The 20,000-nt window shown below is 44.5% G+C and overlaps 1 protein-coding gene across 7 annotated transcripts in view; it reads right to left on the reverse strand.

Annotated features, from left to right (window-relative positions):
* Positions 1 to 20,000, reverse strand: part of LOC128694761 (uncharacterized) — a gene marked incomplete at its 3' end in the record, with an annotated part of 640,093 nt that overhangs the window by 23,217 nt on the left and 596,876 nt on the right. For 5 of the 7 annotated variants that reach the window (XM_070095663.1, XM_070095661.1, XM_070095659.1 and 2 more), the window contains 1 exon segment: positions 14,189 to 14,420. In XM_070095663.1, the coding sequence (XP_069951764.1) occupies positions 14,189 to 14,420 (232 nt within the window). 7 annotated transcript variants of the gene reach the window in all.

The raw sequence follows: 20,000 nt of genomic DNA on the forward strand, positions 1-20,000 counted from the left end.
CTGGTCATTCCAAGGTATACCCCAACACCAGGGTCATCACAACACCAGGGTCATCACAACACCAGGGTCATCACAACACCAGGGTCATCACAACACCAGGGTCATCACAACACCAGGGTCATCACAACACCAGGGTCATCACAACACCAGGGTCATTACAACACCAGGGTCATTACAACACCAGGGTCATCACAACACCAAGGTCATCACAACACCAGGGTCATCACAACACCAGGGTCATCACACCAGGGTCATCACAACACCAAGGTCATCACAACACCAGGGTCATCACAACACCAGGGTCATCACACCAGGGTCATCACAACACCAAGGTCATCACAACACCAGGGTCATCACAACACCAGGGTCATCACAACACCAGGGTCATCACAACACCAGGGTCATCACAACACCAGGGTCATCACAACACCAGGGTCATCACAACACCAGGGTCATCACAACATCAGGGTCATCACAACACCAGGGTCATCACAACACCAGGGTCATCACAACACCAGGGTCATCACAACACCAGGGTCATCACAACACCAGGGTCATCACAACACCAGGGTCATCACAACACCAGGGTCATCACAACACCAGGGTCATCACAACACCAGGGTCATCACAACACCAGGGTCATCACAACACCAGGGTCATCACAACACCAGGGTCATCACAACACCAGGGTCATCACAACACCAGGGTCATCACAACACCAGGGTCATCACAACACCAGGGTCATCACAACACCAGGGTCATCACAACACCAGGGTCATCACAACACCAGGGTCATCACAACACCAGGGTCATCACAACACCAGGGTCATCACAACACCAGGGTCATCACAACACCAGGGTCATCACAACACCAGGGTCATCACAACACCAGGGTCATCACAACACCAGGGTCATCACAACACCAGGGTCATCACAACACCAGGGTCATCACAACACCAGGGTCATTACAACACCAGGGTCATCACAACACCAGGGTCATCACAACACCAGGGTCATCACAACACCAGGGTCATTACAACACCAGGGTCATCACAACACCAGGGTCATCACAACACCAGGGTCATCACAACACCAGGGTCATCACAACACCAGGGTCATCACAACACCAGGGTCATCACAACACCAGGGTCATCACAACACCAGGGTCATCACAACACCAGGGTCATCACAACACCAGGGTCATCACAACACCAGGGTCATCACAACACGACAGTAAACTGGGTATATAGAAATATAGGTGCATAGAATATAACTAATTAAATGACTCGTATTAAACAGTGCTTATATAAACATCAGTAATTATACTGGTATTTATATAAACATAAGTGATTATAGTACTTATATAAACAACATTAATTATTGTACTTATATAAATATCAGTATAGTATCTATATAAACATCAGTAATTATTATTCTTATATAAACATTAATATCTAAAAAAAATTATTCCCATGCCTCGTTCCTCCTTGCAGCTCATAACATAAGGACTAAAGTTACAGTAGTTGTAATGGGCAAGACGCCCTTACGGTCAACAAAGCTTCCATTATACTTGCAAATGTTGCCAGATTAAAATCAGTGGAAAAAGTTTGTGTTGAGATGCGTGTTGTACACCGGGGTGTGAGGCTCCACCGCGGCTATGGTAATACTGGGAGATGTTTTCCCTTGAGATGGTAACACTGGCTAAGTGCTTGCCGGGCCACTTACATTATAGGTAGCGCTAAATCCGTAGGGGTAATACTGCATTTGATGAATATAAATATAAAGCACCTTGAAAGGTCATGTATATATATATATATATATATATATATATATATATATATATATATATATATATATATATATATATAGATATTACATATATACATACATTGTGTGTGTGTGTGCGTGTGCGCGTTACTCTCATTAATATTACTCTCTTTGTTACGTAAGAAAATATTCCTCGTCTTAAGAAAACATTTCTCGTGTTCGTCATATTATTATTATTATCGAGACTGAAAATATTCTCGTCTCTGCTCACTCACTTGTAACAAAGACAACCACAGACAACCCACGGACAACCCACAGACAACGAAGACAACCATAGACAACCTACAGACAACAAAGACAACCACATACAACAAAGACAACCATAGACAAAGACAACCACAGACAACCCACAGACAACCACAGACAACAAAGACAACCATAGACAAAGATAACCACAGACAACCCACAGACAACAAAGACAACCACAGACAACCCACAGACAACAAAGACAACCACAGACAACCACAGACAACAAAGACAACCATAGACAACCCACAGACAACAAAGACAACCACAGACAACCCACAGACAGCAAAGACAACCACAGACAACCACAGACAACCCACAGACAGCAAAGACAACCACAGACAACCACAGACAACAAAGACAACCATAGACAACCCACAGACAACAAAGACAACCACAGACAACCCACAGACAAAAACAACCACAGACAACCACAGACAACAAAGACAACCATAGACAACCCACAGACAACAAAGACACCCACAGACAACAAAGACAACCATAGACAACCCACAGACAACAAAGACAACCACAGACAAACCACAGACAACAAAGACACCCACATACAACCACGGACAACAAAGACAACCCACAGACAACAAAGATAACCACAGACAACAAAGACAACCATAGACAACCCACAGACAACAAAGATAACCACAGACAACAAAGACAACCATAGACAACCCACAGACAAGACACCCACAGACAACCCACAGAAAACAAAGACAACCACAGACAACCCACAGACAACAAAGACAACCACAGACAACAAAGACAACCATAGACAACCCACAGACAACAAAGACACCCACAGACAACCCACAGACAACAAAGACAACCACAGACAACCCACAGACAACAAAGACAACCACAGACAACCCACAGATAACAAAGACAACCACAGACAACCCACATACAACAAAGACAACCACAGACAACCACAGACAACAAAGACAACCACAGACAACCACAGACAACAAAGACAACCACAGACAACCACAGACAACCCACAGACAACAAAGACAACCCACAGACAACAAAGACAACCACAGACAACCCACATACAACAAAGACAACCACAGACAACAAAGACACCCACATACAACCACAGACAACCCACAGACAACAAAGACAACCACAGACAACCCACAGACAACAAAGACAACCACAGACAACCCACAGACAACAAAGACAACCACAGACAACAAAGACAACCACAGACAACCACAGACAACAAAGACAACCACAGACAACCCACAGACAACAAAGACAACCACAGACAACCCACAGACAACAAAGACAACCACAGACAACCCACAGACAACAAAGACAACCACAGACAACCCACAGACAACAAAGACAACCACAGACAAGCACAGACAACCCACAGACAACAAAGACAACCACAGACAACCCACAGACAACAAAGACAACCACAGACAAGCACAGACAACCCACAGACAACAAAGACAACCACAGACAAGCACAGACAACCCACAGACAAAGACAACCACAGACAACCCACAGACAACAAAGACAACCACAGACAACCCACAGACAACAAAGACAACCACAGACAACCCACAGACAACAAAGACAACCTCATACAACCCACAGACAACAAAGAGAGTCACAACAGATCATCGTGAGTAAAAATACCACCAACATATAATTTATAAAGCAATAAAAAGTTAAGCAAGAAATATATCGTCAAATGGTTTAGTTACCCCGGCAAGATAATGTTCTTTTATACTAGGGCAGCAGAACACCCCTCCTGTGTGGCAGAACACCCCTCCTGTGTGGCAGAACACCCCTCCTGTGTGGCAGAACACCCCTCCTGTGTGGCAGAACACCCCTCCTGTGTGGCAGACCACCCCTCCTGTGTGGCAGAACACCCCTCCTGTGTGGCAGACCACCCCTTCTGTGTGGCAGAACACCCCTCCTGTGTGGCAGACCACCCCTCCTGTGTGGCAGACCACCCCTCCTGTGTGGCAGAACGCCCCTCCTGTGTGGCAGAACACCTCTCCTGTGTGGCAGACCACCCCTCCTGTGTGGCAGAACACCCCTCCTGTGTGGCAGAACACCCCTCCTGTGTGGCAGACCACCCCTCCTGTGTGGCAGAACACCCCCTTCTGTGTGGCAGAACACCCCTCCTGTGTGGCAGACCACCCCTCCTGTGTGGCAGAACACCCCCTTCTGTGTGGCAGAACACCCCTCCTGTGTGGCAGAACACCCCTCCTGTGTGGCAGACCACCCCTCCTGTGTGGCAGAACACCCCTCCTGTGTGGCAGACCACCCCTCCTGTGTGGCAGAACACCCCTCCTGTGTGGCAGACCACCCCTCCTGTGTGGCAGAACACCCCTCCTGTGTGGCAGAACACCCCTCCTGTGTGCCAGACCACCGCTCCTGTGTGGCAGAACACCCCTCCTGTGTCGCAGAACACCCCTCCTGTGTGGCAGAACACCCCTCCTGTGTGGCAGAACGCCCCTCGTGTGTGGCAGAACACCCCTCCTGTATGGCAGAACACCCCCTTCTGTGTGGCAGAACACCCCTCCTGTGTGGCAGAACACCCTTCCTGTGTGACAGAACACCCCTCCTGTGTGACAGAACACCCCTCCTGTGTGGCAGAACACCCCTCCTGTGTGGCAGAACACCCCTCCTGTGTGGCAGAACTCCCCTCCTGTGTGGCAGAACACCCCTCCTGTGTGGCAGAACACCCCTGTGTGACAGAACGCCCCTCCTGTGTGGCAGAACACCCCTCCTGTGTGGCAGAACACCCATCCTGTGTGGCAGAACACCCCTCCTGTGTGGCAGAACACTCCTCCTGTGTGGCAGAACACTCCTCCTGTGTGGCAGAACACTCCTCCTATGTGGCAGAACATCCCTCCTGTGTGGCAAAACACCCCTCCTGTGTGGCAGAACACCCCTCCTGTGTGGCAGAACACCCCTCCTGTGTGGCAGAACACCCCTCCTGTGTGGCAGAACACCCCTCCTGTGTGGCAGAACACCCCTCCTGTGTGGCAGAACACCCCTCCTGGGTGGCAGAACAACCCTCCTGGGTGGACTGAACAACCCTCCTGGGTGGACTGAACAACCCTCCTGGGTGGACTGAACAACCCTCCTGGGTGGACTGAACAACCCTCCTGGGTGGCAGAACACCCCTCCTGTGTGGCAGAACACCCCCTTCTGTGTGGCAGAACACCCCTCCTGTGTGGCAGAACACCCCTCCTGTGTGGCAGAACACCCCTCCTGTGTGACAGAACACCCCTCCTAAGTGGCAGAACACCCCTCCTGTGTGGCAGAACACCCCTCCTGTGTGGCAGAACACCCCTCCTGTGTGGCAGAACACCCCTCCTGTGTGGCAGAACACCCTCTCGTGTGGGAGAACACCCCCTCCTGGGTGGCAGAACACCCCTCCTGTGTGGCAGAACACCCCTCCTGTGTGGCAGAACACCCCTCCTGTGTGGCAGAACACCCTCTCGTGTGGGAGAACACCCCCTCCTGGGTGGCAGAACACCCCTCCTGTGTGGCAGAACACCCCTCCTGTGTGGCAGAACACCCCTCCTGTGTGGCAGAACACCCCATCCTGTGGCAGAACACCCTCTCCTGTGTGGCAGAACACCCCTCCTGTGTGGCAGAACACCCCCTCTTGTGTGGCAGAACACCCCCTCCCGTGTGGCAGAACACCCCCTCCCGTGTGGCAGAACACCCCTCCTGTGTGGCAGAACACCCCTCCTGTGTGGCAGAACACCCCTCCTGTGTGGCAGAACACCCCTCCTGTGTGGCAGAACACCCCCTCCTGTGTGGCAGAACACCTCTCCTGTTTGGCAGAACACCCCTCCTGTGTGGCAGAACACCCTTCCTGTGTGACAGAACACCCCTCCTGTGTGGGAGAATACCTCTCCTGTTTGGCAGAACACCCCTCCTGTGTGGCAGAACACCCCTCATGTGTGGCAGAACACCCCTCATGTGTGGCAGATCACCCCCTCCTGTGTGTCAGAACACCCCTCCTTTGAGGGAAGAACACCACTCCTGTGTGGCAGAACACCCCTCCTGTGTGGCAGAACACCCCCTCCTGTGTGGCAGAACACCCCCTCCTGTGTGGCAGAACACCCCTCCTGTGTGGCAGAACACCCCTCCTTTGAGGGAAGAACACCACTCCTGTGTGGCAGAACACCCCTCCTGTGTGGCAGAACATTCCTCGTGTGTGGCAGATCACCCCCTCCTCTCAGTAGTAGTACCAGTTCCTAGTAACCAGTTATCAGTAACCAGTGTACCAGTAGATGACTCACTACCAACCGTCTCTGCATGAATCACTGACTGTATTCATATTGCTGCTGACCATAGCAGGATTTCAAACACCCCCTCACCCATAGGCACTGTGAGTCAGTCGTAGTTAGCCAGCAGAGAGAGACAGGTCGGCTGTTGGTGCTTCCCCATACTTTCTGTTATATTATACGTACTACCAGCCTACGTGAGTATTCTTACCCCATCCACGTTATCGAAAACCCACATGACAAATGGTGGCACCGGTGTGGGCGTGGATTTAAGGGTATTTCAAGACGTTAGAAGACTGTTTGTGGGGAGCCGGCAGGTCAAAGGTGAACCGTCTGCCACCTCCAGCTACTCGCTACCCTCACTCACCTCCACCCTGTTCTCCAGCCTGCAAGCCTGTTGCAGCCGTTTTTCAAGCTTCCTGGCTTAGTTCGTGTGCTAATTGCTTCAATCTCCGAGGGGTTGACCCGGATTTTGCAATTAAGCCAGTCAGTAAGCCAGACTATGGAAGTGAACGCTGTCAGCCTACCTCGGCCTACCATCCAGCCTGTCTCCTGTCATCCACCTGCTCCTTCATTCTGTGTGCATCGTTACACGTCTTCCAGTCAGCCATTCTCGTGGGTTAAGCCAGTCGGTCAACCCAGCTTCTAACCCAGCAGAGAGACAGGTCGGCTGTTGGTGCTTCCCCATACTTTCTGTTATATTATACGTACTACCAGCCTTCGTGAGTATTCTTACCCCATCCACGTTATCGAAAACCCACATGACAAGTCAGATCTTCCCTACTGCACTTATCATAGAATACATGGACATGACACATCTGAGTGCAATGCTCTCTACAACCTTCAGTACTCTAGGTCTTTCCGTGGCCGTTCCAACCGCAGAACCCGTAGAGGAAACAGACATCGTGGTTCTCAAAATAACCAGAACCAGGCTCATTCTTCCAATTCGGGGGAATTCGAGCGCCCCAGTCAAACCGTCCCATGGTGACAGTAGGTGATAATGAGTACACCATCCCCGTTCACAATTCCTGAAGCCTTAAGCAGTCTCGAGAATGACAATCCTGCTGATGATGTTGCTTCACACGTCTCTGACGTAGATGATTTTGGGGATGAAGTGGAACAAATCTTTGCTGATGACAATCCACCTTTTTGTTTGCACATAACTTCCAATGCAACCATAGGTCCTATAGTGCAAGCATCTGTTCATAATGCGCCCGTTCATTTGTTCATGGACTCTGGTGCGCAAGTCAATATTATCAGGTCTAGTTTGTTTAGGGATAAGCAGTTACGACATGTCCTTCTCGTAGAACCGACTCAGTGTCCTCCCTTAGTGGAGTAGCTGGTTCTCACCTGCGTGTCCGAGGTCGGACTTCCCTAACTTTTTCTATCCAAGGTAGAGACTTCACTGCTTCCTTGTTGTCGACCAGATTACTTTCCCTGGTGACCTTCTACTGGGATTTGCTTCCATGCGAGACTTACGCATTGTGCTCGACTCTTATCGATGGTATGCCCAAATTGATGACTTGATCGTACCATTTTGGGGTTACCAGCTTGGATCCGAGATCTGTCATACTGCCGCAGAGTACGACATTCGAATTAAGTCCTTACAGGCCAATGCATTTTCCAGTAGCGTACCCAAGCGGTCAGGCACTGATGATCCTGTCATTCCTGTCTGTGTTCCTGCAACTTCAGACTTGCAAGATAGTGTCCAGTTACCTCAAGTGTCCGAGGACGCTCTGACTACCTTGAGTGCTGAGCCTATCCCTGCAATGTCTGCTAGTTCAAGTAGTAGTTTCTCCACAGGGGACGCCTTGTCGGAAAACAATTACTTGCAACTAGTAATGCCATCTCTTGTTGATGTCACATGCCGTCTGCAGAAAGACGTTTCTGTCGCAGCTAGTGCCCTCACTAGAGTGTCTGTTGTTGTTCCTAGTGTTTCAGATGGTGATAAGGTCCTAGTTGACAGTGATTCTTGCAAAGTAAAAGGTCTATTTGTTGAACCATCCTTACATGTTGTAAGAGATAGTAAGATCCATTTCTTCCTAGCTAACACTTCTGGTCACAGTGTTCGTCTCAGAGCAAATACCAATCTTGTTGACCTTGTTCACTATCCTTACCCTGTTCAGGTAGAGGATGAGTTGTCACCTGACCAGTGGGTCGGTGCTATTTCTACCGGGGAGACCTCATCCACTTCACTGGATCAATCTGTTCCACCAGTTGAGGAGAAAGACATAGCTCCCACTGACTTCCCAGATGAAGTCAAGCGTTTGTTGACTCTGTTGAACAAAAGTCGTAAAGCCATTGCCTTACCAGGTGAGAAGATGGGTATAACGAACTTATTGTCCCATCGTATTCCACTTGAACCTGGTACTAGACCTATCTATATACCTGCGTACAGAATGCCTCATTCACAAGTTGCTGTCGCAGAAGAATTGATCAATCAAATGCTTGATGATGGAGTTATTGCACCTAGCAATTCACCTTGGAATGCGCCTTTGATCCTAGTACCTAAGAAGGATGGTACTTGGCGCCCAGTGATTGACTTTAGGAAGTTAAATGCGAAAACTATTCCAGATCGCTTCCCACTCTCTGTACTGGGTGATCTTTTACGTAACATCGGAGATAACAAAGTCTTTTCAACCCTGGATTTGTTACAAGGGTTTTGGCAAGTCCCTCTTCACGAGGACAGCCAAGAGCTAACTGCATTCTCCACTCCTACAGGTCATTATCACTTCCTCAATATGGCGTTTTGATTACGATCCTCCCCTATCACGTTCTCAAGGCTCATGACTAATATCTTTAGAGGTCTCATAGGTAATGCACTTATGGTGTACTTAGATGACGTAATCGTCATGTCTAAAGACGTGGATACACACTTGAAAAGACTTGATGTAGTACTTGGTAAGCTTGAAGAAGCCAATTTAAAGATCAAACTGTCTAAATGTCAATTTTTCAGATCAGAAATTAAGTTTCTTGGTCACGTAGTCACTCCTAGAGGGGTTACGACTGACCAAAGTAAAGTAACTGCAGTACTAAATTTTCCAACACCCAAAACTGCTGATGCTGTAAGATCCTTTGTGGGCTTAGCAGGTTTTTATAGATCTTTCATTGCCAATTTTTCTTCCATAGCTGCTCCTCTGAGTTGCTTAAGAAAGATGCTCCTTTTGTTTGGACCTTCCGTCAAGAAAGAGCATTCCAAACTTTAAAAGAAAAGCTAACATCTGCTCCAATTTTGAAATTTCCAGATTTTTCTAAGCCCTTCTATCTGACTACTGATGCTAGTTCTATTGGCATAGGTGCCGTACTAGCTCAGAAGACTGATGGCAAGTACAACGCAGTTGCATTTGCTAGCCGAGTCCTTACGAAGGCTGAACGTAATTATACAGTAACTGAGCAAGAAGCTTTAGCAATAGTATGGTCTTTAAAGCACTTCCGAGACATTATTTATCAGTAATCTGTTCATGTCTTGACAGACCATGCTCCACTGATACCTTTATTCCAGAACAAACAACCTACTGGAAGGTTAGCCAGATGGATGGACCTTGACTATCCAAGAGTTCAATCCCACCTTTGAACACTTACCTGGCAAGTCAAATGTAGTCGCAGATGCCTTATCGCGACATGTTAGTATAGTAACTGCAGACCCTCTATTTAATGCTGAAGATGTAAAGAATGCTCAACGAACAAATCCCATGTGGTCTGGTGTGATTCGATTCCTGCTCCAGGAAGATCTTATTCTGACTGTGAAGCCACCAGCACCCATCAGTGACTGTCATGAACCAAGAATTACTGTATCGAACAGCCGAGTTGGGTACTCCTAGCAGAAGAGTATACCAGTTAGTAATTCCACAGTCGCTAGTGAATGTAGCCTTACAGCTAGTTCACGATGGATGTACCAGGTGTTGCGCACCCTGGTATGGATCGTTCAGTAAAACAAGCCAGATTGAAATACTTTTGGCCTCGTATGGCAACTGATATTTCTGAGTATGTTAAGAAATGTAGTGTCTGCATGCAACATAAAGGTAATGCTAATGGTCCTAATCCAATCCAAGTGTATCCAACCACTAACGAACCTTGGGAAAGAGTTGCGCTAGATTTGTTAACTAATTTCCAATGTTTCCTCCAGGGCAACAAACATCTGTGTGTTATGGTAGACCATTTCACCAGATATTGTGAGTTAGTTCCTATTGCAGATAAGACTGCCGAGACAGTAGCTAAAGCGTTTAAAGAACGCATTATCTGCAGGCATACCACCCCTAAGTCCCTAGTAACAGATAATGGTGGTGAATTCTGTAATGAGATTCTTGAAAATTTGTGCACCTTGTACAAGATCTCTAAATCCACCATTGTTCCTCATCATCCTGCCAGCAATGGGTTAGCGGAACGTACCAATAAGAAAGTACTTGATGTCTTGAGAGCCACTATCAATCCCAACAGTGAAACTTGGGATGAAGTTATACCTGATGTGCAGTGTGCTATAAATTCTGCTTACAATGTTTCTATAGGTGACACTCCACATTATGCATTGTATGGTGTAGATAAACGTTTGCCTTATGAGTTGCTATATTCTAATCCGAAACCAAATTACAACCCTGATGATTTCATAGCAACTCGTACCAGCTTAGCTCAAAGTGTTTTTAGAAGAATCCGTGAAACACTTCATAAATCAACAGCAGAATTTACAAGAGTCGCAAACACTCGAGCAAAGCCATCCAAAATCAAAGTAGGTTCGAGAGTTATGCTGACTAACTTTAACAAAACGTCTGCAATGCCTAAGCTTGATCAAAAGTTTGTGGGTCCTTATCGAGTAGTTGAACATATCACTGGTAATAAGTATAAGGTTAGAGAAATTAGTACTGGTCAGTATAAAGAATCGCATCTAGATCATATGAAGTCAGTATGTGATGATAATGATGTTCCAACCCAGACTAACGTGACAGACTCTGACAATCCTACTGTTCCTGTACTCTCTACATCTGATACTCAGTCAGACGATCAACCTGAATGTCGTTATTCCCTACGTACACGACAGGTATTGAGAAATCCTCAAGTATCATTTGTTACTTCCAATTCAGATTTGCCTCAAATACAGCATGAGTTAGCCAGTGCAACAGAGTTTGATCCTCCCAGAGATGACACCCATTCTGCATATATCAATCTCACCCTAGCAGAGTTGGGGTTAAATGTAAATAACCTGTATAGATGAATAATTACAGTATCAACTTATCAGTGTTCAATAATTTTTTTGTGTTCACGTTCTCTCCGCATTCTGAGAGTTAACAGTCTAGATTTGAGTGCACCGAATCTGCCTTTCTGTTAAACACTTCTTTCTTTGTATATATTCCTTCCTCAGAATCCGTAGATCACATGAATACAGATCGATCGATCAAATTTTTTTTTATCACTTCTATTGTGTAATACCAACGTTGAGTTTCATTCGATGAGTTGTGCTATATTATACCTTGTATTGCGTTACAGTTTTATTACAATTTCAGTTATGTAAGCTTCCATTCCAATATTCTACTTATGTATGTTATAATGTTCAATTGTTGTGTACTTTGACATTGTATAGAATCAGCCCAAGCTGTATACCTGCCATCTCTAGTTTGTATTAGTTGTATGTCGGGACGACATATGTTAGCGTCGCCGAGCTCTCAGTAGTAGTACCAGTTCCTAGTAACCAGTTACCAGTAACCAGTGTACCAGTAGATGACTCACTACCAACCGTCTCTGCATGAATCACTGACTGTATTCATATTGCTGCTGACCATAGCAGGATTTCAAACACCCTCTCACCCATAGGCACTGTGAGTCAGTCGTAGTTAGCCAGCAGAGAGAGACAGGTCGGCTGTTGGTGCTTCCCCATACTTTCTGTTATATTATATGTACTACCAGCCTACGTGAGTATTCTTACCCCATCCACGTTATCGAAAACCCACATGACACTCCTGTGTGGCAGAACACCCCTCCTGTGTGGCAGAACACCCCTCCTGTGTGACAGAACACCCCTCCTGTGTGGCAGAACACCCCTCCTGTGTGGCAGAACACCCCTCCTGTGTGGCAGAGCACCCCTCCTGTGTGGCAGAACACCCCCTTTTGCGTGGCAGAACACCCCTCCTGTGTGGCAGAACACCCCCTCCTGTGTGGCAGAACACCCCTTTTGTGTGGCAGAACACCCCTCCTGTGTTTCAGAACACCCCGTCCTGTGTGGCAGAACACCCGCTCTAGTGTGGCGGAACACCCCCTCCTGAGTGGCAGAACACCCCCTCCTGTGTGGCAGAACACCCCCTCCTGTGTGGCAGAACACCCCCTCCTGTGTGGCAGAGCACCCCCTCCTGTGTGGCAGAACACCCCCTCCTGAGTGGCAGAACACCCCCTCCTGTGTGGCGGAACACCCCCTCCTGAGTGGCAGAACACCCCCTCCTGTGTGGTGGAACACCCCCTCCTGAGTGGCAGATCACCCCCTCCTGTGTGGCGGAACACCCCCTCCTGAGTTACAGAACACCCCCTCCTGTGTGGCAGAACGCCCCCTTCTGTGTGACAGAGCACCTCCTGCTGAGTGGCAGAACACCCCCTCCTGTGTGGCAGAACACCCCTTCTGTGTGGCAGAACACCCCTCCTGTGTGGCAGAACACCTTCTCCTGTGTGGCAGAACACCCCTTCTGTGTGGCAGAACACTCCCTCCTGTGTGGCAGAACACCCCCTCCTGAGTGGCAGAACACCCCCTCCTGAGTGGCAGAACACCCCCTCCTGTGTGGCAGAACACCCCTTCCTGTGTGGCAGAGCACCCCCTGCTGAGTGGCAGAACACCCCTCCTGAGTGGAAGAACACCCATGTGTGGTAGAACACCCCCTTCTGTGTGGTACACCGTCGTGTGTAGCAGTAATACAACCTTCATTATATATATATATATATATATATATATATATATATATATATATATATATATATATATATATATATATATATATATATATATAGATAGATATATGTCGTGCCGAATAGGCAGAACTTGCCATCTTGGCTTAAATAGCAACGCTCATCTTGCCATATAGGACAAGCGAAAATTTGAGTATGGAATAATTTCGCCAAAATCATTCTGAACCTAACGAGAAAAATATATTTCACTGTGTTTGTTTAGTATTAAATTATTGTAAACAAATCTAAAATATATTTAGTTGGGTTAGGCTAAAATAAATTGCGCTTGTTATTATAAGGTTAGGTAAGTTTTCTAAGATTCTTTTGGTGCAAAATTGTAATTTTTTACATTAACATTAATGAAAAAATTATATCTTTAAACGTATAAGAGAAAATTTTAAAAAGGACTTAATTTTAAATGAGTTCTTGCTAACTGACCAGTTTTACGTATTCGGCACGACATTATATATATATATATATATATATATATATATATATATATATATATATATATATATATATATATATATATATATATATATATATATATATATATACACAAACACTCATACACTATTTGAGTGATTTGAGTTATTGAGAAACGTCTTGCCTTCTCAGCAAAGTTATGGAGGCATTACGTATGTGCCTTACTCATAAAGATGTCGCTTTTCTCCCATTACATCTTTCGATTTAATCCAGTTGGCTATGTAGCAATCCAGGAAATCTGTAACATCTTGGAAACTTACCTGAAAGGCCCTAGCCTTTCAGATAAGTTTCAGGTAACGCCAATGGCTTGACAATCATTGTCAGAAATCCTGCAGGATCTATCCTATATAGAATACCACCTAGAACTCACCTACAGACATAGAAAAATACCTAGAATGCTAAACATACACAGAAAACAAGCCAGAACTCACCTACAAACACAGAAGGCCACCTGTAGACGACGTAAGACGCTAACTCGCTGGTAGAACTCCTGCAGAGCGGTACGACAGCGGTCAGGTTCACAGTGAGCGTGCTCACACCACAGCATGACACCGTCAAGCAGTGGACGACATCCCTCATCCTTCTGGCACTCGTCAAGAGCAACGTGGCACATGGTCTGAGCAGTCTCCACCTGCCCAGCCTTCGCTAAGTCGTTCTGCCCTGCTGTGGGAGAACCAACAACACAATGACCAATTACTTAGCAGGAATTATCCTCTGTAAATCATGTTTGTGTTTATAGTGTGTGTGTGTGTGTGTGTGTGTGTGTGTGTGTGTGTGTGTGTGTGTGTGTGTGTGTGTGTGTGTGTTTATGCTCAGGCGTGCCTGTTAAATCATAAATTCACTACCTATTTCTTCCCCACCTTCCTTCCAACCATTCCTGTGACATCTCATATACCTCTCTCCATCCACCTTCAATTTGTATAATGTTCCATTTTAATCAATCTCATGCTTCATATTTTCTATATGACTGAGCCATCTCATTTTACCTCAGTAATGCTACACCAACTTCTAATTTCTTGTATTTATTATCTACAGAACACTGACACCACATACTGACCTGAATCACTTCCTCCAACCTCCTCCTCACTCGAGAACTTTGCTGTACACCCGCAGAAAAGCGTCAGCGTCAATATATTCTGATACATTTCCCTTCTTGCTTTCTTCGGTAGATTTCCTCTCATAGATTCTTTAATACTTCACTCTTTCTTATTTATCCAGTGATTTACGTTCCCCCTCATAGACGCATCTGATACATCCACTCTAAAGTATCTGAATACATTCACTTACTCTATACTCCCTCCTACCATCCTGTTCTACAATATTATATTCCCCATATTTACAGATTTTTCTATCGCTTTGCTTTTACCACCTTCATAAACTTGTAGTGGCGTCTACAGCTTCTCATCTGACTCTCCCCACAGTACCGAGTCATCCACAAACACCAACTGTTATAGTGAAGGCAACCCGCGCACTGGAGAACAAGTTTTGCTTTGTGACGTTCCAGTCTGTTAAGATTTATATAAAGTTATTGTTCCCGTAAAAGTTTGTTTAGTAAAGTGTGTCTTTCGTTCGCTGTTATCGTAAGAACTATTTACTTAAAGCAGCTGTGAGAACCAACCAGGCTCTGGCGGCCTGGTGGTTAACGCTCTCGCTTCACACGGTGAGGGCCTGGGTTCGATTCCCAGCCAGAGTAGAAACATTGGACTTGTTTCTTTCCACCTGTTGTCTATGTTCCCCATCAGTAAAATGGGTACCTGGATGTTAGTCGACTGGTGTGGGTCGCATCCTGGGACACTGACCTAAGGAGGCCTGGTCACAGACCGGGCCGCGGGGGCGTTGACCCCCGGAACTCTCTCCAGGTAAAACAACACAATCACAAATTACTTAGCAGGAATCATCCTTTGTAAATCATGCTTGTGTTTATATATATATATATATATATATATATATATATATATATATATATATATCATGAGACTAGATTTCATGCACAAACATAACACAGGTCTACATCTCTTAATGCTTTACTTAAACATCATAATACCATTAAAAAAATCCTACTGATTTCACTGTGTACTAAGCAAGTTCAAATATACATGATAATTATAAATAATAGTATTAAAACATAACAGAATGAGCACTTACTAGTTTTTAAGTACCTATTTAAAAATATTATTCAAAATATTAATATTTCTATATTCTTCTTCTTATTATTATTATTATAATCAGTATTAATTTAAAAGTATTAAGTATTACATTTCATATCTTTCTAGATAGTGTTGACTGTCAGTAATACCAACAGTACCAGTGACTGTCAGTAATACCAACAGTACCAGTGACTGTCAGTAATAACAATACCAGTGACTGTCAATAATACCAACAATACCAGTGACTGTCAATAATACCAACAATACCAGTGACTGTCAGTAATACCAACAATACCAGTGACTGTCAATAATACCAACAATACCAGTGGCTGTCAGTAATACCAAAAATACCAGTGACTGCCAGTAATACCAAAAATACCAGTGACTGTCAGTAATACCAACAATACCAGTAACTCAGTAATACCAACAATACCAGTGATTGCCAGTAATACCAAAAATACCAGTGACTGTCAGTAATACCAACAATACCAGTAACTCAGTAATACCAACAATACCAGTGACTGTCAGTAATACCAACAATACCAGTGACTGTCAGTAATACCAACAATACCATTGACTGTCAGTAATACCAACAATACCAGTGACTGTCAGTAATACCAACAATACCAGTGACTGTCAGTAATACCAACAATACCAGTGACTCAGTAATACCAGCAATACCAGTAACTGTCAGTAATACCAACAATACCAGTGACTGTCAGTAATACCAACAATACCATTGACTGTCAGTAATACCAACAATACTAGTGCCTGTCAGTAATACCAACAATACCAGTGACTCAGTAATACCAACAATACCAGTGACTGTCAGTAATACCAACAATACCAGTGACTGTCAGTAATACCAACAATACCAGTGACTGTCAGTAATACCAACAATACCAGTGACTGTCAGTAATACCAACAATACCAGTGACTGTCAGTAATACCAAAAATACCAGTAACTGTCAGTAATACCAACAATACCAGTAACTGTCAGTAATACCAACAATACCAGTGGCTATCAGTAATACCAACAATACCAGTGACTGTCAGTAATACCAACAATACCAGTGACTGTCAGTAATACCAACAATACCAGTGACTGTCAGTAATACCAACAATACCAGTGGCTGTCAGTAATACCAACAATACCAGTGGCTGTCAGTAATACCAACAATACCAGTGACTCAGTAATACCAACAATACCAGTGACTGTCAGTAATACCAACAATACCAGTGACTGTCAGTAATACCAACAATACCAGTGACTCAGTAATACCAACAATACCAGTGACTGTCAGTAATACCAACAATACCAGTAACTGTCAGTAATACCAACAATACCAGTGACTGTCAGTAATACCAACAATACCAGTGACTCAGTAATACCAACAATACCAGTGACTGTCAGTAATACCAACAATACCAGTAACTGTCAGTAATACCAACAATACCAGTGACTGTCAGTAATACCAACAATACCAGTAACTGTCAGTAATACCAACAATACCAGTGGCTGTCAGTAATACCAACAATACCAGTGACTGTCAGTAATACCAACAATACCAGTGACTGTCAGTAATACCAACAATACCAGTAACTGTCAGTAATACCAACAATACCAGTGGCTATCAGTAATACCAACAATACCAGTGACTGTCAGTAATATCAACAATACCAGTAACTGTCAGTATTACCAACAATACCAGTGTGTCAGTAATACCAACAATACCAGTGACTGTCAGTAATACCAACAATACCAGTGACTGTCAGTAATACCAACAATACCAGTGACTGTCAGTAATACCAACAATACCAGTGGCTGTCAGTAATACCAACAATACCAGTAACTGTCAGTTATACCAACAATACCAGTGACTGTCAGTAATACCAACAATACTAGTGACTGTCAGTAATACCAACAATACCAGTGACTGTCAGTAATACCAACAATACCAGTGGCTGTCAGTAATGCCAATACCAGTGACTTTCAGTAATACCAACAATACCAGTGACTGTCAGTAATACCAACAATACCAGTGTCAGTAATACCAACAATACGAGTGGCTGTCAGTAATACCAACAATACCAGTAACTGTCAGTAATACCAACAATACCAGTGCCTCTCAGTAATACCAACAATACCAGTGACTGTCAGTAATACCAACAATACCAGTGACTGTCAGTAATACCAACAATACCAGTGGCTGTCAGTAATACCAACAATACCAGTGACTGTCAGTAATACCAACAATACAAGTGCCTCAGTAATACCAACAATACCAGTGACTGTCAGTAATACCAACAATACCAGTGACTCAGTAATACCAACAATACCAGTGGCTGTCAGTAATACCAACAATACCAGTGACTGTCAGTAATACCAACAATACCAGTGACTCAGTAATACCAACAATACCAGTGACTGTCAGTAATACCAACAATACCAGTGACTGTCAGTAATACCAACAATACCAGTGGCTGTCAGTAATACCAACAATACCAGTGACTGTCAGTAATACCAACAATACCAGTGACTCAGTAATACCAACAATACCAGTGACTGTCAGTAATACCAACAATACCAGTGACTGTCAGTAATACCAACAATACCAGTGGCTGTCAGTAATACCAACAATACCAGTAACTGTCGGTAATACCAACAATACCAGTAACTGTCAGTAATACCAACAATACCAGTGACTGTCAGTAATACCAACAATATCAGTGACTGTCAGTAATACCAACATTACCAGTGACTGTCAGTAATACCAACAATACCAGTGACTGTCAATACCAACAATACTAGTGACTGTCAGTAATACCAACAATACCAGTGACTGTCAGTAATACCAACAATACCAGTGACTGTCAGTAGTACCAACAATACCAGTAACTGTCAGTAATACCAACAATACCAGTGACTGTCAGTAATACCAACAATACCAGTGACTGTCAGTAATACCAACAATACCAGTGACTGTCAGTAATACCAACAATACCAGTGACTGTCAGTAATACCAACAATACCAGTGACTGTCAGTAATACCAATAATACCAGTGACTGTCAGTAATACTAACAATACCAGTGACTGTCAGTAATACCAACAATACCAGTGACTGTCAGTAATACCAACAATACCAGTGACTGTCAGTAATACCAACAATACCAGTAACTGTCAGTAATACCAACAATACCAGTGACTCAGTAATACCAACAATACCAGTGACTGTCAGTAATACCAACAATACCAGTGACTGTCAGTAATACCAACAATACCAGTGACTGTCAGTAATACCAACAATACCAGTGGCTGTCAGTAATACCAACAATACCAGTGACTGTCAGTAATACCAACAATACCAGTGGCTGTCAGTAATACCAACAATACCAGTGACTGTCAGTAATACCAACAATACCAGTGACTGTCAGTAATACCAAAAATACCAGTGACTGTCAGTAATACCAACAATACCAGTGACTGTCAGTAATACCAACAATACCAGTGACTGTCAGTAATACCAACAATACCAGTAACTGTCAGTAATACCAACAATACCAGTGACTGTCAGTAATACCAACAATACCAGTGACTGTCAGTAATACCAACAATACCAGTAACTGTCAGTAATACCAACAATACCAGTGACTCAGTAATACCAACAATACCAGTGACTGTCAGTAATACCTACAATACCAGTGACTGTCAGTAATACCAACAATACCAGTGGCTGTCAGTAATACCAACAATACCAGTGACTGTCAGTAATACCAACAATACCAGTGGCTGTCAGTAATACCAACAATACCAGTGACTGTCAGTAATACCAACAATACCAGTGACTGTCAGTAATACCAACAATACCAGTGACTGTCAGTAATACCAACAATACCAGTGACTGTCAGTAATACCAACAATACCAGTGACTGTCAGTAATACCAACAATACCAGTAACTGTCAGTAATACCAACAATACCAGTGACTGTCAGTAATACCAACAATACCAGTAACTGTCAGTAATACCAACAATACCAGTGACTGTCAGTAATACCAACAATACCAGTAACTGTCAGTAATACCAACAATACCAG

Source organism: Cherax quadricarinatus, chromosome 51 (genome assembly GCF_038502225.1).
Source record: "Cherax quadricarinatus isolate ZL_2023a chromosome 51, ASM3850222v1, whole genome shotgun sequence".
NCBI lineage: Eukaryota > Metazoa > Arthropoda > Malacostraca > Decapoda > Parastacidae > Cherax > Cherax quadricarinatus.